General features: G+C 43.7%; 1 protein-coding gene across 1 annotated transcript in view; it reads right to left on the bottom strand.

Moving 5' to 3' along the window:
• The window catches only part of LOC106606700 (heparan sulfate glucosamine 3-O-sulfotransferase 6), a 28,128-nt gene extending 2,822 nt beyond the window's left edge, over nt 1-25,306 (bottom strand). Inside the window, exon 1 of the mRNA XM_045719974.1 lies at nt 24,295-25,306. Within this exon, the coding sequence (XP_045575930.1) occupies nt 24,295-24,863 (569 nt within the window). The 5' untranslated portion in view covers nt 24,864-25,306. The remainder of the gene's footprint in view (nt 1-24,294) is intronic.
• Nucleotides 25,307-25,889: the final 583 nt, after the last annotated feature.

Below are 25,889 nucleotides of genomic sequence, written 5' to 3'. Positions count from 1 at the left end.
AAGTTATCCTGCAACAAGGTGACCAAATTAAGATCCTACATCTGAATAGTCTGTTATTCTTAAGGAGACCATATTGTGGCTTTACTGAAAATAAACAAATTCAGCACATACTCTATGGACAGCCAGCACTTGAAAAAGTCAGTTTGTTTTTTATAAAAAGTCTTGAAGATTCGCCAAAACAATAATGGAGAATGACAGAAGTCCTTTCAAGTGCTTCTATGATTGACAACGGATGAAGCGCCCATCAAATGAAGTTCAAAGAGTTCGTCCAAACAATGTGTGATCCTAGTTTAATTTAGCCAGTTATTCCCCAGCAGGACTCTGGCAGTGGTTGCTGACTGACTTTGACGATGGTTCAGAGACTTTGACGACAGTTCAGAGACGTCGCTGGGTAAATAAAACTGTTCATTAGGCCTTGTGTCTGCTGCCAGACATGACATGGCACTAAAACAGAATGGTTTAGCTTAACTGAAGTTGGAATGAAAACCAAACCAAGAAAGGAGGGAAGCGAATCAAACGAACAAGTCATCTCAAACAGATTATAGTCATGATAAGCACAGATAGAGACCTCGGTACATTTCACATTTTATTTCAAATACTTTTCAAAATGCTATTATATTTAAGTAATCGATAGCGTGGGCATCATCTTGGTTGGCTTTTGAGGAGAACTAACAGTGATTTAACTCCTCTCTATAATCTCTCTATAACATCTTCTGACTTTAATGTAATTGATTTACTAGGTGGACCAATACCTTCAACCCTGTTGACATTCTAGAGAGCTTCAACAATCTCTAAAGGCTCAAATCATACAGACAACAGAGTGGAGCAACAACATGACCCCCTATTAGCCCTGAGCTAAGCACTGGTTTACAGTAGTTCAAAGAGTCATCTGTAGTCAAAGTACAGGGGTAATGTAGACTAGGTCTCCTGTAATTACAGGTGGACAGAACTAGAGCAGTGGTACTGTAACACCAGTGGAGTCTGCTGAGGGGAGGACGGCTCATAATAGTGTCTGGAAAGGAGCAAACACTGCAGCATTATACTCTGCTAATGTCTTTTCTGTTAAAATGTAGCAAATAAACACGTCCCATTTATGATTAACATCCCAAAATGTTAAAACTCCTAGCCAGATCGATGTGTCTGTCTCTGTATATATCTGTGATGACAACAGATACGACAGGACAGTGACAACAGATATGGAGGTGATGATGTTGGTTGGGTGGCTCTTCTGTCTGTCTCCTGTCTGGCCTCGTAAGTGATGTTTGTAATTGCTGTAATTGGCCATAAGAACATCTCCTTCCATAGTTATAAATAGTTAATGTGATCCCCCCTCTCGCCACCCTCCCCAGGTCCCTATCTATCCCCCCTCACAATCTGCCTCATCATTACACAATCAATAAGAGCCACTCTCTCCCTATTATCAATGTCTTTGTGTGCCTTAAGTGTCAAGCACAATCAATATGAGTCTGTACAATATTGGGACATGTGCTTCATGGGACATTCTTCGAAATTAAAAACAAGGAAAAGCAAGCGTCCAGCTAACTATAACATAGTGTAGTTTAAGAGCTAGCTAAAACATAGCGTAGCCCGAGAGCTAGCTAAAACATAGCATAGCCCGAGAGCTAGCTAAAAGTGTAGCCCAAGAGTTAGCTAAAACATCCATGTCTGACTGTTACAGCACTTAGAAAGGGAGCAAGAGGGCAAGGTAGAGTTCTCTATTTGGGGCTTTCTTGGAGAGCGTTGCTGAGCTTAGCCACAGGGTAGCCTAGTGGTTAGAGTGTTGGAGTAGTAATCGAAAGGTTGCAAGTTCAAATCCCTGAGCCTACAAGGTACTAATAGGCGTCTGGACAAGGCAGTTAACCCACTGTTCCTAGGCCATCATTGAAAATAAGAATTTGTTCTTAACTGACCTGCCTCGTTAAATAAAGGTAAAATAAATTAGCTAGTAGGTCCCCGCTGTTAGAGGATGTGGGTATTTTACCCTGAAGTGATATGCTTCTGATTATACGACTGATATGTAGCAACCAATCTGGAGCGGAGCGTATAAGCTACCCCCGCGGCTAGGATGTGGCTGACACATTTCCTGCCTTCACGATCATAACCCTGTAAAGTACTGGTACCACTACTACTACACAACATACTGTGCCTTCCTGTAAGAAAAACATGGGAAGTTTTGTGTCTATGGAAACGTGAATTGCTAAGACTTCAATGAATTATGACTGTACCAAAATGTTTGTAATATCAACAGTCAAGCAACACTATTTATTTGTATAAACGTCACACCATTCTGCTTTAGAACTGTAAAGTAATCATAATGCCTCCACTTTACTCAGAGGCAGAAGAGAAGCTGATTGAAATGGACGTTGGAGGATCTGCTCACTAGGCTTATTCAGCACAGAGCTTGTTGGAAGTAGTCTCTAAGTATTCAGGGCCCATATTCACAGAATCTCAGAGTAGGAGTGCTGATCTAGGATCAGATCCCCGCCCATAAAATCTTATTCATTAAGATCTGAAAGCCAGAACTTATCCTCGATCAGCATTCCTTCTCTGAGACGCTTTTTGAACACGGACCCAGAACTCTGCCTGTGAGATCCAATTAGACTGAAAATCAGCCCCATAAAGAGGCAGGAAAGCAAACAGCAAGCTGAAGAAAACAACAACTCCCAGCAGCCCTGCTGTGCACAGAGGGTGTCAGACAGAGACAGACAGACGGCCTGGGGTACAGGCAGGGCAGGGCTGTCTGACTGACTGTGGAAACCTTTTCCACCATGCAGTGCTTCCTGCCTCTCTGGATAGCTTGATAGCATGTTGTTTACTGTATTCTCCTTGAATGTCGTGGCACAATATCAGGCTTAAACCTGGAACCTTTTAGGTTTAATGACTGTTATGTGATGTTATGTAAATGACATTGACATTCTAAATGCACAGTGGATGTTTTGACTCTACTCTGTATAGATACTATCCAAACATTCTTCCAGTTTAACTGCATTTCACCTACAGAATGTAAACATGTCAAAAGAGCATGAGTAGACTTCCATTTCCCCAAAGATAAAACACTAACTGGTCTCTGATGATGTGATTGGATACACAGTTGAAACACTACAACAGGAAATGGGGCACACTGTACAAGAAGAGAGCCATCGAGCCTTTGACATGTGTACGTGTGACAATGAATAAAAAAATAAAAAAAGATTTAACCTTTATTAAACTAGGCCTAGCCATGACATCCTACTGGCGCCATGGCCGGGCCAACACTATGACACTATGAAGGGTCATGGCAGGCCGACATGCTGGCGAACTGTCACTGATGTCAAGTCTTTGTGACAGCTTCTTAAGGGACAGCTGAGCTGACCAGTCATAGTGTTGGCCTGGCCGTGGTGCCAGTAGGGTGGCATGGCTCGGGCTGTGGCGGTCACGGTAAATGACCATTAATTAACATAAACACTTTTAGCATTTTCTGGCTTCCACACATAGCCTACAAGCCACTGATGCAGACTTTCGAAGATCTACATTTTAAAAACTATAATATATCCATGTAATATAGCCTACACCATCACAATAAAGCCATTAAATATTTTAGACAGGTCTAAAGAAACAGGATGTGAAGAAAATGTAGTCTATTTCAGAAGAACAGAATGGCATACTCTAAGTTGTCTTTATGTTAGGCCCTGATCTGGTTATGCCATATGGCTCTGGGCTACACTAGTTCATTTAGCAGACAAGACTCTAATGATGATTTCAAAAAAGTTGCATGAAAGGCATGAGCTCTGCTGTACACACTTCATCAAGGCTGTAAACACTTCATCAGTCTCTCATTCACAATTTGACAAGCACTTGATAATGCCTCGAATTTCCCGGCTGCATCCACTTTGTGTGGCCGTAATGCCCCCTAAAAAAAATCCATGCGGCCAGTGGCCGTTGTGCTGAATATAATCATTGTAATTCCCTTCTCCCTGCTGTGTGCCGAAGAACCTCTCACAGTAAGTAAGGTGATCGGGTCTTTCTCACAGGCTACAAGTCAAGACCGACACATTGGGGACAGAACTGCATGGATCCTTATCCAATTCTGAGGCGCATATTGATATCTGAAGAACTGTCCACATTTACTTTTCATCAGCCAACAAGATGAGTAGGCCTAACGAACAGCAAAAGGACTAGCCTATATCAATCTACTATCCCCCATAGTACAAAAGTTGACCTATTCTATTCAGTGGGAGAAATAAATATTCCAAACATAGTCTGGGACAGTTGTCAGATGCGATAGATCCCAAATTAATAGAACCACTACCATAAAAAAAAAGTTTTTATGCAATGAGAACGTTTAGCTTAAAATGTTGATAAACTATTAGGCTATTTCTTCACATTATAAGCGCAGCAATGCGCACACGGCAGTAGGAAAAAAGTGTATGTTCCAGTAGCAGGAAAATACCACCAAGTGACCACAAATGCAGTTATGCATGTAATGCTTTTATTATAAAGGTGTGTTTTTATGATGAAAATTATCTTCCCAAACTTGAAACTCAGTTATCTCTACACCCGTTGTAAAGCGGATGAACATGCTTCATTTTAAGGCGTTATTTGGCCACTTTAGTTGTGATATAAACCTTAACAAAACATATAGGCCTATGGGCTAGTCTACATGAAGTGTGCTAATATATCATTCAATATATCAAGTGATAGGCTAATACTGTCACCCATCACACTATTCTTGATTTAATCTTGTCTTTACATATACCAAATAATATGTGTGTGAAATTTGTCATGACTCATGACCGCCGGTGTGGCGGTAATACGGTCACCGTAACAGCGCTAGTCATGGCCGCCAGACGCCTACAGTGTTGGGGCAACACATGGTGCAACACACCAAGGCCTAAGGATTGGCAGGGCTGCTGAGATTGAGCACCAACACTAGCCAAGCAATAAACAACATTCTGGACCAGTCTCAGTGAAGAACAGAACCTACAGAGCTGTAGCGATGGAGCCAGAGTTGGTGGTGCCCCCATGATTGCATGACTGAGAATTAACCATGAACCCACCCACACATCCGTACCATACCACTCTACCCTCTCTGTCCCTCTCACTCCAACCACTCTATCAAATGACTCTATCAAATGCTATGGAGCCAGAGACCAGGGGTGCCAATGTTTGATATCCCCATACCACACACACATCCACATCACTGCCCCCCCCCCCATTACATTATAGGAGGCGGGGGGTGCCATGTCTGAGTAATCTGAATCACAGCAACTTCACCTCCCCCCCACAATCACACACACATCCTCACCACTGGAGCCTTGAATCCCCTGCCCCCTCACCCCCCATGACACTCTATCAAACACTACGGAGCCAGAGACAGTCTGAAAGGTACGGTAACACTACCCACACACCCCAGACACAGCCTCACATCCACACCACTTCTCCCCCCGCTCCCTCCACACACACGCACGCACGCACGCACACACACACACACACACACACACACACACACACACACACACACACACACACACACACACACACACACACACACACACACACACACACACACACACACACACACACACACACTATGAAGCACCAGAAAGGCCAGGACACCAGGATCTGGTGTGTCTCAGAGACGTAGTGTGTGTCAGACTGGAGGTGAATGCCTATGGATTCACAGTGTGTCTCCCGCCAGGCTCCACTGCCCACATCCACCCATTCATACTCAGATAGGAAGAGGAAAAGAATGGTTATACATAATATATAGTAGAGTAGGGGGAGGTATCTACACCAGAGCTTGGGACTAAAAGGTTCTATTTTCAAAAATATACTGCTCAAAAAAATAAAGGGAACACTTAAACAACACATCCTAGATCTGAATGAAAGAAATAATCTTATTAAATACTTTTTTATTTACATAGTTGAATGTGCTGACAACAAAATCACACAAAAATAATCAATGGAAATCCAATTTATCAACCCATGGAGGTCTGGATTTGGAGTCACACTCAAAATTAAAGTGGAAAACCACACTACAGGCTGATCCAACTTTGATGTAATGTCCTTAAAACAAGTCAAAATGAGGCTCAGTAGTGTGTGTGGCCTCCACGTGCCTGTATGACCTCCCTACAACGCCTGGGCATGCTCCTGATGAGGTGGTGGATGGTCTCCTGAGGGATCTCCTCCCAGACCTGGACTAAAGCATCCGCCAACTCCTGGACAGTCTGTGGTGCAACGTGGCGTTGGTGGATGGAGCGAGACATGATGTCCCAGATGTGCTCAATTGGATTCAGGTCTGGGGAACGGGCGGGCCAGTCCATAGCATCAATGCCTTCCTCTTGCAGGAACTGCTGACACACTCCAGCCACATGAGGTCTAGCATTGTCTTGCATTAGGAGGAACCCAGGGCCAACCGCACCAGCATATGGTCTCACAAGGGGTCTGAGGATCTCATCTCGGTACCTAATGGCAGTCAGGCTACCTCTGGCGAGCACATGGAGGGCTGTGCGGCCCCCAAAGAAATGCCACCCCACACCATGACTGACCTACCGCCAAACCGGTCATGCTGGAGGATGTTGCAGGCAGCAGAACGTTCTCCACGGCGTCTCCAGACTCTGTCACGTCTGTCACGTGCTCAGTGTGAACCTGCTTTCATCTGTGAAGAGCACAGGGCGCCAGTGGCGAATTTGCCAATCTTGGTGTTCTCTGGCAAATGCCAAACGTCCTGCACGGTGTTGGGCTGTAAGTACAACCCCCACCTGTGGACGTCGGGCCCTCATACCACCCTCATGGAGTCTGTTTCTGACCGTTTGAGCAGACACATGCACATTTGTGGCCTGCTGGAGGTCATTTTGCAGGGCTCTGGCAGTGCTTCTCCTGCTCCTCCTTGCACAAAGGCGGAGGTAGCGGTCCTGCTGCTGGGTTGTTGCCCTCCTACGGCCTCCTCCACGTCTCCTGAAGTACTGGCCTGTCTCCTGGTAGCGCCTCCATGCTCTGGACACTACACTGACAGACACAGCAAACCTTCTTGCCACAGCTCGCATTGATGTGCCATCCTGGATGAGCTGCACTAACCTGAGCCACTTGTGTGGGTTGTAGACTCCGTCTCATGCTACCACTAGAGTGAAAGCACCGCCAGCATTCAAAAGTGACCAAAACATCAGCCAGGAAGCATAGGAACTGAGAAGTGGTCTGTGGTCCCCACCTGCAGAACCACTCCTTTATTGGGGGTGTCTTGCTAATTGCCTATAATTTCCACCTGTTGTCTATTCCATTTGCACAACAGCATGTGAAATTTATTGTCAATCAGTGTTGTTTCCTAAGTGGACAGTTTGATTTCACAGAAGTGTGATTGACTTGGAGTTACATTGTGTTGTTTAAGTGTTCCCTTTATTTTTTTGAGCAGTGTATGATTCTGAGATAATTGGCTTTAAAGTTCAGAACCCTCATTTGATTTGAATGGTGTCAGAATTTTTAAAAATATATATCTTAATTTTTTTACAACATTAATTGTATTTAGAGCATTATATAGGTAGAGAACATTGAACAGAACAAGGCTATGTCAATAACTCAATTTTGACAAAAATGCATATTGAACCGTATAGTCCCAAGCTCTTGTAACACGCTCCTTAAACAAGAGTAGGATACCATTATCATAGGTGTGGTAGAGAGGAGATGGACTCGCCAAATCTGTAAAAAACATTCATGTGTGTGTGTTTGAGCGTGCATGTGTATGCATGTGTGCGTGTGTGTGTGTGCACATGCGTAGGCTTCTCTTTTTAGAGATGAAGTGCAGCGGAGCCCATTACTAATTAGTGACTAGAAAAGAAGAGCCCAATCATAATAAAGTATCATCACAGGGTCTGAGGTCAATGATGCGTCGCCGGAGAGTTTTCTGGGGAACGGCTAATGCCTTCAACATTTACACACATTAAAGTACATAGGCCAAGCAGTCAAAAACCATGTAGCCGCTGTCAGACCTGGGCTCAAGTACTATTTGAAATGTTTCAATAGTTTAAGCGTTTCTTTTAGCCTGCCCACGATTGCCAGGCGGGCAGGGCTTGGACTTTTGGGACCTTTCTATTGGTTCAATTGCAACAGGCAAGGTTAATGAGGCACAAATAAAGTACTTCAACTTATTTTGAATAGCATTTGAACCCAGGTCTGGCCGCTGTTTTTGTAGGACGTCAACGGTCAAGTCCATGACATGCTGCTGCCATTCTATATTCAACTGTACATACATATGAAAGTTATCTTTAGAAACATATACTTACAAGATTTTTATGTTACTGCATTTAGCTCTCGTATGATTGAGAACTTGAAACAGTTTGATTACGTGTGACAAAGCCATTGGCCCGTGAGCCCTCAGGGTAATTTCAGCTTATTTCCATTAAACGTTTTTCATCGTTTTTAACCTAACATTATTCTTTGTGGGGATGGCAGAGAAACCATGCATGACAACCCAAGGCATCTGAAACATTTCATTTTGGCCTGTCGAAGCGAGCTATTATTTCTCCTCACAAACACGTTTCTCCTTCCTACTGACTGACTGACTGACTGACTGACTGACTGACTGACTGACTTATTAATGCTGGGAGTGCAGCTAAAATGGCAAAACGTTCTGATGTCTCCTCAGTACTTTCTGGGATCGCTAGAAATGGACCACAATGCACCTCAAATTATTATAATTCCCACCATATGGGGTGTGAGTATAGGGCCTAGTAGCCTACCGTATCCCAATGGCGCCACCCCACCCCCACCTCCACCTTAACTCCAACCCACCCAGGCCCAACACTATTTAAACACTATGCAACGAACGCTACAGCCACTTCCTGTTCTGTTTGCAACTGAACGCCACAGCCACTCATGGTCTGTTAGACAACTCAACACGGCCTTCAGCCTCTACTTATCATTAATGGCCCAAGGGCAGGACAGTGAGGGAATGAGGTGTGGGGAAAATCCCCTTTACTCTAATGGAAAATCAGGCTTGCGTACTGTACTGTAATAATGGGTTACTTTTATAGTCCGTTTTATACATTGTCTGGACTGAGAGTGATGCTGTGAGATTTTGGGTTCTAGATTGGTGCAGTGAGTGTCAATTTTACTTGTATAGTTTACAAAATCCGAAAAAATGTATAATTGTTTTATTTTGATTGAAACCAGAAGGACTCATCCATAATTTACAGTCAGATGGATAGGAGATACATTTATCTTGTCTAATCAATATTGTGGCATGCATGATCAATGTGTTTCAAATTCTATTATTATTATTGAAACAGATGGGAGGGGAGTAAGAAGGAAAGGATAATCGTCTTCCATATTGATATCATTGAGCATTACACTATTCTTACTGAATGTACACATGGAATTCTGAAGCGGGTTATAACAACAACAACAACAAGGTTATAAGTATGCATTGACTACAGTATTATTTAGCTTGACAGAAGCGTCCTGCTCCTGCAAGCTTCCAGTAGGCCTACAGTACCTTTTCCATGTGTAGAGAGAGAGTATGGTGTAGCTGTGTGCTAAACCGACCATTTAAACTGTGTTTGGCTTCCATAATGGTCATTGCAATAGATATTTTAACATGTGGTTGATAACACCAATGAGCATATCACTGATAACAACAATAACCAACAAGGACAGTGAAAATCCACCTGTTGTAATCATCACGTCCATATTGTTGTGAATTGTTAGATATTACTGCACTGTTGGAGCTAGGAACACAAGCATTTCGCGACATCCGCAATAACATCTGCTAAATATGTGTATGTGACCAATACAATTTGATTTGATTTGATTACTACATGACTTAATTGACGGCACTTTGTGAGCCTATGGGATTTCCAGTAGTATTGACGTTTCCCCGTGCCCTCATGCCGTTGCCCTGACAGGATTTATACTATAATTTAATTGCAATCCGATTGGCTGAGGCCTTCGGTGTCAGGGGTAAAGGTCAGCCAATTGACAAGCTGTCAAAATATTGATGACATCAGTTGCGTATTGGAGTTTTTCCTCAAATTGAAATGCAGTAAAGATCTTTTCATGAATCACGCAGTATCATCATTGCGCACATTCACTGACTGGCTGAGTACTGTATGCTTGATTGTATTCATACACAGTACAAATCATGATAAGAGGACATACACATTCAACAGCTTGCCTACCGTATGTTTTTAGAATTGCAATATGTAGCTAGTTTATCTTTCTGTATGAAAGTGAGGAGTGGAACAAGTGAACGGCATCTTATTCATAATTCTTTCATCTTTATGAAAGCAATATGAAAAACAAGTGGAGACCCATTTTGTCCAGTCAAGATACTATGGCTGAGTTTACACAGGCAGCCCAATTCTGATCTTTTGTCCAATTATTGGTCTTTTGACTCTTTTATGGTCCAGATGTCCGACTGGACTGTAGCTCTTCTGATGTGATGTCTGACTGGGTTTGATCCCAACCCAAATAAATCTCCTCTCTGCCTCAGAGGCATACATGAAGAAGCTACTCTCATATAATTCACTGTCTGGGTGAAACATGTCAGAAGGCACTGACTTACGGATGGACTTTGTCAACGACGTCCACATCTTGAGGCCAGCTTGCAGGTTTTGAAACATGGCACTAATTTACACTGTATGAAATTTCACTGCATATTCAGTGGTCCTATTCACAAGAGGGTTCTCTTTTGGAGGAATATGTGTGACATTCTTGCTGGGATTTGAGAAGTTAGGAGGTGTGTGTGTGTGTGTGTGTGTGTGTGTGTGTGTGTGTGTGTGTGTGTGTGTGTGTGTGTGTGTGTGTGTGTGTGTGTGTGTGTGTGTGTGTGTGTGTGTGTGTGTGTGTTGGGGAGGGGAGGGGGGTTAGCAGGAGAAAGCACAAAAGTAGAAAAGCATGTTTCATACAATTTGGTTTATTCATACAGTATAACTCAATAGGACTGGATAAAATTCCATGATCTCTCTTGATCCATCTGTCTTAAATCAAGTCTTTAAGGCGGTGTCACACTGGTATACACAATGATTTAGTGGTTTGTAATATTTGGTTTTATTTGTTAGTCATCAATCCATTAATCAAATTGAAAAGTGAATAGGAGTATTTTCTACCATCAGCCTTTCCAAGAAGTCTGTTTTCTCCCAGTCCCTCCCTGCTTTTCCTGTAGAGGTGTTTACCTGCCATCTAAATGACAAATGTTTTCCCCCCAGAATGAGCCAACGAGGCATTTTGTCATTTCCATACAATAAAGATCCAAAACGTTCATAAGAAAGCAGAAGAACAAATTAGTTCATTATAAAGTCTTCAACAACAGGAGGCCGATCTATAAAAACAGTGACAACTCATGTACTTCATTGTGCCCATGTCGCGGTGACATAAGCATAACAATCCATGCCATTGTGCTACGGAAAGTTGAGGTTTGCCGGTTTTCCTGTTTCAACTGTGTCTGGTGTGGCTCTCACAGGGCCCATATGAAAAACATTGGCCCTAAGTCTATTTAAACCCATGAAACAACACAGAAAGTCATTAAATCCCCCTTTTGATTCTGATGGGACTGTTCTGTGGCTTTTTCTAGTTCAGTAATGTCCGTAGGCACACATGAAAACTACACAGACACACACACGCACGCAATCACACACTCACAAGCATAGAAGCACGCATGGACGTACTGTTCACACACACACACGCCCACCCACTCTCTCTCTCTCACGCACACACACACACCCCCACCCACCCACCCACTCTCTCACAACCACTCTCTCACACCCACTCTCTCACACACACACACACACACACACACACACACACACACACACACACACACACACACACACACACACACACACACACACACACACACACACACACACACACACACACACACACACACACACACACACACACACTAAAGCTCCGGAAAGCTGAGGAAAAGAGCTGGCAAGAATCACAGAGCGAAGTCAGTGGAAAACACTTAAAAGAGGTCTGAGCAGCTTTGTCTTATAGCAGACAAGGATTTTTGGAAGACAATGCGTGGGATGGGATTGTGTGTGTGTGTGTATTAAGTCTCTCCAGTATGCATATTGCCCCTGTATGTCCCTGTGGTTGACAGTCATAAATTATACGGGTTTTTTTTCTGACAGTGCACGAGCAGTCCCTCTCCCACTCTATTAGAATCAGATGCAGTCATCATATTTCACTGTCCAGGACACATGGCTCCAGACATAATATCACAATGCACTGTTGTCAGTCTTTCTCTGTCCGTAATCATGTGTCTCTCTGTCAATGACAACGCATTTGGTTCCAAATCTGCATGAGGCAAAGGGTCACACAATGTAGATAAAAAGTTACAGTTGTAGATAAAACGTTTATACCGTTTTTTACAATCCCATTGGCACTAAATTCAGAACGTTGTGGTCATTTTTCAAAACTCTAGACACAAAACTCAAAACGGTCATCACTTGTAACACAGGCTGTCCAATGTTCAAAACATTGCATTGTGCATTCATATCTTTAAAGAAACCTTGCACTTGCAGAATCATTGGTTCAAATAACTCATTTATCATGAAATACCATAGGAACATTCATTTAGATCACCCACACACAAGATACCAATAGTTTCACTGTGTAGTTGTTCGTTCAATCATTAAATATTGTAGTACAAAATATGTGATACATGTTTCATTATGCTACTACACGTAAGTACATCACTGTAAAAGGACTAGTAGAGAGAATACTACAGACACAGTGGAATCATTGAACAAAATATGACATTTATTGATGAAATACAATAAAATCACAACATAGGTTTCTTTGAATCAAAGCTAAAATAATTAACTACAAAAAAAGAAAAAACTACAGTAAAACATCAACTGCAGTGTTCCTCACCTGGCTTACTGTAAAAAGCAAAACAAAGGATTGATTACTGTACTTCTATATTTCCCTCAACCCTGTCTTGTGGATTTGGCCATAGGTTCTCATCCACATCAAAATACAATGAGTGAGATTCACAGGCCATTTGGCGGGTAGCTAAAGCTCTGTTGACAGAATGCAGCTGTCGTTCTGAGAGGAGGACAGAAGTTGACACACACTGACATGTCAAAGCAAAGGGCTTCAAGAGGAGGCTGTCACAGTGTGTGTGTGTGTGTGTGTGTGTGTGTGTGTGTGTGTGTGTGTGTGTGTGTGTGTGTGTGTGTGTGTGTGTGTGTGTGTGTGTGTGTGTGTGTGTGTGTGTGTGTGTGTGTGTGTACCCAGACGTGACAGTGTGTTGAGTTTTTGCTAACTGAGCACGGCGGGCACAGAGGGGTCAGATGTGTTACCCTCACGGGGACCCCCAGTTAGTGACACCCAGGTGAGAGGGTTACAATTGTTCCACATGGATGAGTTCCCACCACCAAACCATCACTGTCCTCTCTCTGTGATCTAATGTGAATGCAAACAGATTCACTGTCTTTCACACTCTTCAAGATTGAATGACAATAATGTCATAGCCTGGTCGCAGATCTGTTTGTACTGTCTTGCCAACTCCTATGGTCGCTGGGAGTTGGCAGGACAGCACAGGCAGATCTGGGTCCAGTCTTTTTGTTTCTCTATATCTGCCGTTGTACTGTATATGATAACAATAACTGTTTTGCAACAGGAAAACAATGCACCATGAAGAAGAAAGGAATACCTCTCGTATAATCCATTACTATTTTCCTCCTCTGCTTGTCCTATCACCTTGTTTTCACCCTTCCATCTTACTTTCACTTGCCCCAAAGTTTTCCCCCTTAGGCTATTCAGAGCATCTTCTGACAAAACACTGAATAGCAAGCAATGATTATGATCTTATTACATCCCACATAACTGATGTAGCTGAGCACTACAGAATGGTTCTGGTAACATACGTACCATAGCTGAGCACTACAGAATGGTTCTGGTAACATACGTACCGTAGCTGAGCACTACAGAATGGTTCTGGTAACATACCTACCGTAGCTGAGCACTACAGAATGGTTCTGGTAACATACGTACCGTAGCTGAGCACTACAGAATGGTTCTGGTAACATACGTACCGTAGCTGAGCACTACAGAATGGTTCTGGTAACATACGTACCGTAGCTGAGCACTACAGAATGGTTCTGGTAACATACGTACCGTAGCTGAGCACTACAGAATGGTTCTGGTAACATACGTACCGTAGCTGAGCACTACAGAATGGTTCTGGTAACATACGTACCGTAGCTGAGCACTACAGAATGGTTCTGGTAACATACCTACCGTAGCTGAGCACTACAGAATGGTTCTGGTAACATACGTACCGTAGCTGAGCACTACAGAATGGTTCTGGTAACATACGTACCGTAGCTGAGCACTACAGAATGGTTCTGGTAACATACCTACCGTAGCTGAGCACTACAGAATGGTTCTGGTCACATACCTACCGTAGCTGAGCACTACAGAATGGTTCTGGTAACATACCTACCGTAGCTGAGCACTACAGAATGGTTCTGGTAACATACGTACCGTAGCTGAGCACTACAGAATGGTTCTGGTAACATACCTACCGTAGCTGAGCACTACAGAATGGTTCTGGTCACATACCTACCGTAGCTGAGCACTACAGAATGGTTCTGGTAACATACCTACCGTAGCTGAGCACTACAGAATGGTTCTGGTAACATACGTACCGTAGCTGAGCACTACAGAATGGTTCTGGTAACATACCTACCGTAGCTGAGCACTACAGAATGGTTCTGGTCACATACCTACCGTAGCTGAGCACTACAGAATGGTTCTGGTAACATACGTACTGTAGCTTTTGTATAATTCCATCAACTGTCCGTTCAAACAATGTGTTGCTCATGTCATGACTTATGTGACTGAACACTGTTTCTAGTTGCCGTGGCCACATCTGCATGTGATTGTGATGGTGTTGTGCCTGCTACAGCCCCGGCAATTAAAACACACATAGTAACACACTACCCTGCCTCCTGGAAACCAGTGCTGCCACAGATATTATACAGAAACACTTCATCTCCTTCATCTGCCACTCTTAATGAACAGAGAGAGAGAGAGAGAGCAGGAGGGAGGGAGGGAGGGAGGGAGGGAGAGAGAGAGAGTGTGTGTGCCTGAGCAAGAGAGAGAGGGAGAGAGAGAGAGAGAGAGAGAGCAGGGGGGGTACCAGCAGCATGCTAAAATGATCAGTGGCAAAAGTGTTTCCATGTGTTCGTATGTTTTAAGTTTAAATGCTGCTAAAAAGGTTAAGAAAAAAATATATATATATTAAATTACAGATGAGAATTTCACGCTCACTCTCTCTCTGCTGTCTCTCACTTTCTTTTTCAAACTCAAACTTTCTGTTATCAAATTCTCTCCCACTTCATCTTCCTCCATGTTGTTTCTATATGAGAGAAAGGCTTATCTACAATAGCCTGATCCTATCAGTATGTGCTGTAGCTACAATAGCCTGATCCTATATCAGTATGTGCTGTAGCTACAATAGCCTGATCCTATCAGTATGTGCTGTAGCTACAATAGCCTGATCCTATATCAGTATGTGCTGTAGCTACAATAGCCTGATCCTATATTAGTATGTGCTGTAGCTACAATAGCCTGATCCTAGATCAGTATGTGCTGTAGCTACAGTAGCCTGATCCTATCAGTATGTGCTGTAGCTACAATAGCCTGATCCTATATTAGTATGTGCTGTAGCTACAATAGCCTGATCCTAGATCAGTATGTGCTGTAGCTACAGTAGCCTGATCCTATCAGTATGTGCTGTAGCTATAATAGCCTGATCCTATATCAGTATGTGCTGTAGCTACAATAGCCTGATCCTATCAGTATGTGCTGTAGCTATAATAGCCTGATCCTATATCAGTATTTGCTGTAGCTACAATAGCCTGATCCTATATCAGTATGTGCTGTAGCTACAATAGCCTGATCCTATATCAGTATTTGCTGTAGCTACAATAGCCTGATCCTATATCAGTATGTGCTGTAGCTACAATAGACTGATCCTATCAGTATGTTTTTTAAATGTATTTTATTTTTAATTTCACCTTTATTTAACCAGGTAGGCCAGTTGAGAACAAGTTCTCATTTACAACTGTGACCTGGCCAAGATAAAGAAAAGCAGTGCGACACAAACAACGACACAGAGTTACACATGGAATAAACAAACAGTCAATAACACAATAGAAAGTCTATATAGAGTGTGTGTAAATGAGGTAAGTTAAGGGAGGTAAGGCAATAAATAGGCCATAGTGGCAAAATAATTACTATTTAGCAATAAACACTGGAGTGATAGATGTGCAGAAGATGAATGTACAAGTAGAGATACTGGGGTGCAAAGGAGCAAAAAAAGAAATAACAGTATGGGGATGAGGTAGTTGGATGGGCTATTTACAGATGGGCTATGTACAGGTGCAGTGATCTGTGAGCTGCTCTGACAGCAAGTGCTTAAAGTTAGAGAGGGAGATATGAGTCTCCAGCTTCAGTGATTTTTGCAATTCGTTCCAATCATTGGCAGCAGAGAACTGGAAGGAAAGGCGGCCAAAGGAGGAATTGGCTTTGGGGGTGACCAGTGAAATATACCTGCTGGAGCGCGTGCTACGGGTGGGTGCTGCTATGGTGAGCAGTGAGCTCAGATAAGGCAGGGCTTTACCTAGCAAAGACATATAGATGACCTGGAGCCAGTGGGTTTGGCGACGAATATGAAGCGAGGGCCAGCCAACGAGAGCATCCAGTTCGCAGTGGTGGGTAGTATATGGGGCTTTGGCGCCAAAACGGATGGCACTGTGATAGACTGCATCCAATTTGCTGAGTAGAGTGTTGGAGGCTATTTTGTAAATGACATCGTATGTGCTGTAGCTACAATAGCCTGATCCTAGATCAGTATGTGCTGTAGCTGCAATAGCCTGATCCTATCAGTATCTGCTGTAGCTGCAATAGCCTGATCCGATATCAGTATGTGCTGTAGCTACAATAGCCTGATCCTATATCAGTATGTGCTGTAGCTACAATAGCCTGATCCTATATCAGTATGTGCTGTAGCTACAATAGCGTGATCCTATATCAGTATGTGCTGTAGCTACAATAGCGTGATCCTAGATCAGTATGTGCTGTAGCTGCAATAGCCTGATCCTATCAGTATGTGCTGTAGCTGCAATAGCCTGATCCTATCAGTATGTGCTGTAGCTACAATAGCCTGATCCTAGATCAGTATGAGCTGTAATTACAAAATCCTGATCCTAGATCAATATGTGCTGTATGTAGCCCAATCCTCTGACTATCATTGTCATCCTAAACATGTCAAACACAGTCAGAGGAATCGGCCAAACTAAAGAACATGGAGCCTCTTCACACTTACTACACTTTTCATCAAAATACCGTCAGCTACAGTATATGTATTACTCAAATATAAACTGACGTACTTGCAGTGGTGGGAAAAGTACCAAATTGTCATACTTGAGTAAAAGAAATGATACCATAATAGAAAATGACCTAAATAAAAGTGAAATTCACCCAGTAAAATACTACTTGAATAAAAGTCCAAAAGTATTTGATTTTAAATATACTTAAGTATCAAAATTACATGTAATTGCTCAAATATATTTAACCTGTTTGGGATAGGGGGCAGTATTTTCACGGCCGGATAAAAAACGTACCCAATTTAATCTGGTTACTACTCCTGCCCAGAAACTAGAATATGCATATACTTAGTAGATTTGGATAGAAAACACTCTAAAGTTTCTAAAACTGTTTGAATGGTGTCTGTGAGTATAACAGAACTCATATGGCAGGCCAAAACCTGAGAAGATTCTATACAGGAAGTGCCCTGTCTGCCAATTTGTTCTCCTTCTAGGGCATCTCTATGAAAAATACAGCATCTCTGCTGTAACGTGACATTTTCTAAGGCTTTCATTGGCTCTAGGAAGGCGCCAGAAAGTGGAATGAGAGCTCTCCAGTCTCTGGGCGAAAAACAGCAGGGGTTTTTGTGAGTGGTCCTTCTGAGAACAATGACACTGAGGCGCGCGTGCACGAGACGACTCCATATTTTTCTTTCAGTGTTTGAACGAATACAACGTCGCCCGGTTGGAATATTATCGCTATTTTACGAGAAAAATAGCATAAAAATGTATTTTAAACAGCGTTTGACATGCTTCGAAGTACGGTAATGGAATATTTTGAATTTTTTGTCACGAAATGCGCCGGCGCGTCACCCTTCGGATAGTGACTTGAACGCACAAACAAAACGGAGCTATTTGGATATAACTATGGATTATTTCGAACCAAAACAACATTTGTTGTTGAAGTAGAAGTCCTGGGAGTGCATTCTGATGAAGAACAGCAAAGGTAATCAAATCTTTCTTATAGTAAATCTGAGTTTGGTGAGGGCCAAACTTGGTGGGTGTCAAATTAGCTAGCCGTGAATATCAGAATATTGCAAAATGTGCTTTCACCGAAAAGCTATTTTAAAATCTGACACCGCGATTGCATAAAGGAGTTCTGTATCTATAATTCTTAAAATAATTGTTATGTATTTTGTGAACGTTAATCGTGAGTAATTTAGTAAATTCACCGGAAGTTTTCGGTGGGTATGCTAGTTCTGAACAAAACATGCTAATGTAAAAAGCTGTTTTTTGATATAAATATGAACTTGATTGAACAAAACATGCATGTATTGTATAACATAATGTCCTAGGAGTGTCATCTGATGAAGATCATCAAAGGTTAGTGCTGCATTTAGCTGTGATTTTGGTTTTTGTGACATATATGCTAGCTTGAAAAATGGCTGTGTGATTATTTCTGGCTGGGTACTCTCCTGACATAATCTAATGTTTTGCTTTCGCTGTAAAGCCTTTTTGAAATCGGACAATGTGGTTGGATTAACGAGAGTCTTATCTTTCAAATGGTGTAATGGTCTCCGGCAGCCTCTGGAACTGCCGGTCTGCAGCCAACAAGGCTGAGTTCATCTCAGTCCCAGGAAGTCCCTAGACTTCCTGGCGCTGACGGAAACATGGATTACCACAGATAACACTGCTACTCCTACTGCTCTCTCTTCGTCTGCCCACGTGTTCTCGCATACCCCTAGAGCATCGAGCCAGCGGGGTGGTGGCACTGGAATCCTCATCTCTCCCAAGTGGACATTCTCTCTTTCTCCCCTGACCCATCTGTCTATCTCCTCATTTGAATTCCATGCTGTCACAGTTACCAGCCCTTTCAAGCTTAACATCCTTATCATTTATCGCCCTCCAGGTTCCCTTGGAGAGTTCATCAATGAGCTTGACGCCTTGATAAGTTCCTTTCCTGAGGATGGCTCACCTCTCACAGTTCTGGGTGACTTTAACCTCCCCACGTCTACCTTTGACTCATTCCTCTTTGCCTCCTTCTTTCCACTCCTCTCCTCTTTTGACCTCACCCTCTCACCTTCCCCCCCTACTCACAAGGCAGGCAATACGCTTGACCTCATCTTTACTAGATGCTGTTCTTCCACTAATCTCATTGCAACTCCCCTCCAAATCTCCGACCACTACCTTGTATCCTTTTCCCTCTTGCTCTCCTCCAACACTTCTCACTCTGCCCCTACTCGGATGGTATTGCGCCGTCCCAACCTTCGCTCTCTCTCTCCCGCTACTCTCTCCTCTTCCATCCTATCATCTCTTCCCTCTGCTCAAACCTTCTCCAACCTATCTCCTGATTCTGCCTCCTCAACCCTCCTCTCCTCCCTTTCTGCATCCTTTGATTTTCTCTGTCCCCTATCCTCCAGGCCGGCTCGGTCCTCCCCTCCTGCTCCGTGGCTCGACGACTCACTACGAGCTCACAGAACAAGGCTCCGGGCAGCCGAGCGGAAATGGAGGAAAACTCGCCTCCCTGCGGACCTGGCATCCTTTCACTCACTCCTCTCTACATTCTCCTCTTCTGTCTCTGCTGCTAAAGCCACTTTCTACCACTCTAAATTCCAAGCATCTGCCTCTAACCCTAGGAAGCTCTTTGCTACCTTCTCCTCCCTCCTGAATCCTCCTCCCCCTCCCCCCCTCCTCCCTCTCTGCGGATGACTTCGTCAACCATTTTGAAAAGAAGGTTGACGATATCCGATCCTCGTTTGCTAAGTCAAACGACACCGCTGGTCCTGCTCACACTGCCCTACCCTGTGCTTTGACCTCTTTCTCCCCTCTCTCTCCAGATGAAATCTCGCGTCTTGTGACGGCCGGCCGCCCAACAACCTGCCCACTTGACCCTATCCCCTCCTCTCTTCTCCAGACCATTTCCGGAGACCTTCTCCCCTTCCTCACCTCGCTCATCAACTCATCCTTGACCGCTGGCTACGTCCCTTCCGTCTTCAAGAGAGCGAGAGTTGCACCCCTTCTGAAAAAAACCTACACTCGATCCCTCCGATGTCAACAACTACAGACCAGTATCCCTTCTTTCTTTTCTCTCCAAAACTCTTGAACGTGCCGTCCTTGGCCAGCTCTCCTGCTATCTCTCTCAGAATGACCTTCTTGATCCTAATCAGTCAGGTTTCAAGACTGGGCATTCAACTGAGACTGCTCTTCTCTGTGTCACGGAGGCTCTCCGCACTGCTAAAGCTAACTCTCTCTCCTCTGCTCTCATCCTTCTAGACCTATCTGCTGCCTTTGATACTGTGAACCATCAGATCCTTCTCTCCACCCTCTCCGAGTTGGGCATCTCCGGCGCGGCCCACGCTTGGATTGCGTCCTACCTGACAGGTCGCTCCTACCAGGTGGCGTGGCGAGAATCTGTCTCCGCACCATGCGCTCTCACCACTGGTGTCCCCCAGGGCTCTGTTCTAGGCCCTCTCCTATTCTCGCTATACACCAAGTCACTTGGCTCTGTCATATCCTCACATGGTCTCTCCTATCATTGCTATGCAGACGACACACAATTAATCTTCTCCTTTCCCCCTTCTGATAACCAGGCGGCGAATCGCATCTCTGCATGTCTGTCAGACATATCAGTGTGGATGACGGATCACCAGCTCAAGCTGAACCTCGGCAAGACGGAGCTGCTCTTCCTCCCGGGGAAGGACTGCCCGTTCCATGATCTCGCCATCACGGTTGACAACTCCCTTGTGTCCTCCTCCCAGAGTGCTAAGAACCTTGGCGTGATCCTGGACAACACCCTGTCGTTCTCCACTAACATCAAGGCGGTGACCCGATCCTGTAGGTTCATGCTCTACAACATTCGCAGAATACGACCCTGCCTCACACAGGAAGCGGCGCAGGTCCTAATCCAGGCACTTGTCATCTCCCGTCTGGATTACTGCAACTCGCTGTTGGCTGGGCTCCCTGCCTGTGCCATTAAACCCCTACAACTCATCCAGAACGCCGCAGCCCGTCTGGTGTTCAACCTTCCCAAGTTCTCTCACGTCACCCCGCTCCTCCGCTCTCTCCACTGGCTTCCAGTTGAAGCTCGCATCCGCTACAAGACCATGGTGATTGCCTACGGAGCTGTGAAGGGAACGGCACCTCCATACCTTCAGGCTCTGATCAGGCCCTACACCCAAACAAGGGCACTGCGTTCATCCACCACTGGCCTGCTGGCCCCCTACCTCTGAGGAAGCACAGTTCCCGCTCAGCCCAGTCAAAACTGTTCGCTGCTCTGGCACCCCAATGGTGGAACAAGCTCCCTCACGACGCCAGGACAGCGGAGTCAATCACCACCTTCCGGAGACACCTGAAACCCCACCTCTTTAAGGAATACCTAGGATAGGATAAAGTAATCCTTCTAACCCCCCCCCTAAAAGATTTAGATGCACTATTGTAAAGTGGTTGTTCCACTGGATATCATAAGGTGAATGCACCATTTTTGTAAGTCGCTCTGGATAAGAGCGTCTGCTAAATGACTTAAATGTAAATGTAAATGTAAATGTGTAAAATAGTCATATGTTTGAGAAATTGAAATTATAGCATTTTTAAGGTTTTTCGTATTTCGCGCCAGGCGCTACCATTGGATATTGGCGAGGCGTTCTGCTAGCGGAACGTTAAGCATCAAAAGTAAAAGTATACAATTCCTTACATAAAGCAAACCAGACGGCACAGTTTTCTTGTTTTTTGGTCAGGGGCAAACTCCAACACTCAGACATCATTTACAAATGAAGCATGTGTATTTAGTGAATCCGCCAGATCGGAGGCAGTAGGGATGACCAGTGATGTTCTCTTGATAATTGTGTGAATTTAAAAAAAATTCTGTCCCGCTAAGCATTCAAAATGTAACGAGTATTTTTGGATGTCAGGGGAAATATGAAATATGAAGTAAAAAGTACATATTTTCTTTAGGAATGTAGTGAAGTAAAAGTAAAAGTAGTCAAAAATATAAATAGCAAAGTAAAGTACAGATACATAAAAAAAACGTAGTCGTAGTACTTTAAAGCATTTTTACTTAAGTACTTTTACAACACTGTGAACTTGCTATATTTCGAGCGCATGATACTCTCCCAACAGTTGTCCCCCTTGAAGCAGAGCAGTGTGAACAGAATTGTGTTGTTGAGCCAACACTCCTACAGTATAATTCTTACAGTAAGCATTTCACTGTAAGGTGTACACCTGTTGGATTCCACGCATGTGACAGATAAAAATGGATTTGATTTAAATGGTAATAGCAGAGCAATGTTTTGAAACAGCTGAAATGTGTAGACATTTTCCTAATATTTGAAACTTGTTTTATTGAGTTTTTACCTGAAATTGCCGTAACAGCCTGAAATAGTTTTCCTGGGGCCCAGAGTTTTTCCTGATCTGGTAGTAGGCTAGCCTAGCCAACTCCAGGCCCTAGTTGTAGTAATAAATCAGCTGTAAAAAATATTTAAATGGGTTATGATGGGACCAGATCATTTTTCTAATCAGGTCATATGGTTTTTAAAAGAAAACTTCTGGACAAACTCCTGACCCTGGAGAGGATGAAAACATCAAAACCCTATTCATAAAATGTCTCAGAGTAGGAGTGCTGATCTACGATCAGTTTAGCTTTTTAGATCATAATGAATAACATTACATGGACAGAGGGAACCTGGTCCTAGATCAGCGCTTCTAGGCGCTGTCAAACAGTCTCTCTCCTCAGCTATGACAGCTATCTCCAGCAGGATCCTCCAGTCCAGACATCTGAAGGTAATCAGAACCTCCAGCCTTCTCTAGCGCCATAAGCCTGCAGTAAGGCAGGTAAAGGGCCATCAACATCCATATCCCTGCAATAGGGTTGCTAGGGCCATAATTACACCCTATTTACAGCTATGGTCAGCTGCGTCATCTATTACCAGCAGATCCTATCACCTCCAAAGTAGCTACAGTGCCTGGGTGGAGATTTTACTGTATATACCAAGACATTATATGTTTCAGCCTGTATCACACCGTGGCTGTATTCACCCTTGGCCAAATCCAAAATCAAACTACTGCAAAGAAATATATATCTTCTATTGAGACCAATTCCTGCTGTATATGAAGTATAGACTATGAGTTAGGCCTGCTTATTGATTCAACCCTCTTTACCTACAAAGATGAGACTAACATATAAGTTAACATTTAACATTTTAGTCATTTAGCAGATGCTCTTATCCATAGCGACTTACAGTTAAACTTACAATACTGTAGCTAGGTGGGACAACCACATATCTCAGTCATAGTAAGTACATTTTTCCTCAATAAATCAGCAAGGTCAGAGCTAGTAAGGAGGAAAAAGTCATCATTCAAGAGGACATGGGCTTTTAATGGGAGTACACCATTCCATTCCAATAGAATAGACATGGATTGTATGTTAATATGGGATGTCATGTTGAACTGAAGAAACACTGTCATGATGATTAACAACACCCCAGGGACTTATAGCCTCTTCATCTACATCAAGTCAGGCAGGGTTGTATTGACACACACACACTCACACACAGACACACACAGGCACACACACGCACGCACACACGCACGCACACACACACACACACAATACTGGATATCTGACTGTCAATGTGCAAATATCTATGTATGTTATTGACAAGAACCTTCAGCAGAGTTCTTCACAGGTGAATATCTTCCCCAGGGGAGAACACTGCTCCTCATCTACCTGTCATCCTATCGCCATTCATCATCCTACAGTGGCTGAGGTGTCATCTTTCTCCAAGGCTCAACATGTTGTGAACAATACAAATACAACTAAATGATGTGTTAGATGTTTGTATTGCAACAGAATTTATATGTATAGAAAGCAGCCCCAGCCCCCAATTCACAGATTCGATTCAAGATATCGCAATATCAGAGTAGGCTAGAAGCCGCGCATGGTTTTTACTGGCGCTGATAAACACTCCATGGACATTGTAAAGTAGCAGAATATGTACCTTACCTGTACCACTCAAGTCCTTTCTCGTAGAACCTGTCGAAAAAGTGAGGTTCTGCCCCGACAGCTCTCACGTCCGGATGAATCCGTAGGAACTCCAGCAGAGCGCGCGTTCCGCCTTTCTTCACACCGATTATGATGGCTTGTGGGAACTTCTTACTCTCAAATGTGTTGGACATGGGGATGCCGTTAACAGCTAGATTTTCCTTAGTGCTCTCCGGTATCTCTTGTGGGAGCAGTCCGCCTTCAACCCACTGTAGCGTGGCGACCTGTTCGTCTGCACGGTGGAGCGCGGCGCCCGTTGAAGTGTCTGTCCTGTTCCAGGGAGTCGGTGCGCCCGGGTGGTGAGGATAGAGTCGCGCTGGCGGTCGCAGGTTGTCGTACGTACGGTCCGATACATCATAGTCTCTGTTAACAGTGTGATGGTCGAACATCTGTCTCGGCGCCGAGTCACATAATCCGGTAAGACAGTAGAAGAAATAGGTGAAAATCACGACCATGGTAAAACACACGGATACTTTGGACAGCGCCTTTCCAAAGTTGAGCCTTGTTCTACAGCCCACACTACATCCCATGAGTCGCTGTCCTGTTCGGTGAGCAAGGAACAAAATGTTGTCAGCATACTGCTTTTCCTTACGTTGAGTAGCCTAACTGTTCTCTATATAACTATTTCCTGAATCCTGAAAAGTGTAGCAGTTTCATAATCATAACACCCCAAAATTGGAGCATTGTCGTCGAACTTATCAAGATGATCCTCATACCGTTGTCACGCATCATTACACAAGACAGAAAACGGGTCTTTAACCTCTTTAAACAAGCATTTGTCATTCTGCATGGCTCAATACTTCAATTTTCATTGAGTAATGATTCCACTGCCTTGCTGTGCGCTCAAGTCAGCTCTGGTGATCTCTCATGCACGGTTTCCCCTCTCCTTCAAAGATTGCTGACACACCCAACCATCTCTACCCTTCCCTTCTCCAGCAATGGACAACATGCCCCATGAGACGTTTAGCAGCATTCAATGGTGTAATCTATTGTCAGCTACTGGTTCTTTATTCTACTGTACTTGTTATACACCTCTCGTCATCCTTCCAGACCTGGGTGTGTAACAAGAATACATTTGAAGCAATTTACAGCCCACAGAAAATAATACCATCACAATTTAACATGTGTATCAACTTTTAAAATCAAAAGGGCAATGTATTTTTTATGGTGCATGCTGACTCAGGAAAAGGACAAAAAAACGAATAACAACCTTTCCCCCTTTGAACCTCATGATAGATGAAACGTTCCTCTTATGAATGAGAAAGGCCCCCAGGACATCCATCCAAACCCTTGTACTTTATCTGCACCTTGAGACTCCTTGTCATAAGAACAAGTGGTGCGGCAGTCCTTTCATATCTACTGACACAGGTCTCACAACAAAGACTTGAAAAGCAGAGCCCTGCCCCAAACTCATTCCCAAGCATACCTGTCGTAGATACAGTGTTATGGTTTGGTGTAACCTAGCAGGACAGAAGGCATTGCTGAGAGAGAGATCATCACATCACACTGTAGGTCTATAATGTATATTTTATCAGGGCTGACAAAGGTGTATATGT

This window comes from Salmo salar, chromosome ssa06 (assembly GCF_905237065.1).
Source record: "Salmo salar chromosome ssa06, Ssal_v3.1, whole genome shotgun sequence".
Classification (NCBI taxonomy): Eukaryota; Metazoa; Chordata; class Actinopteri; order Salmoniformes; family Salmonidae; genus Salmo; species Salmo salar.
Note: the sequence above shows the minus strand (reverse complement) of the source record. Positions and strands in the feature narration are given on the sequence as shown.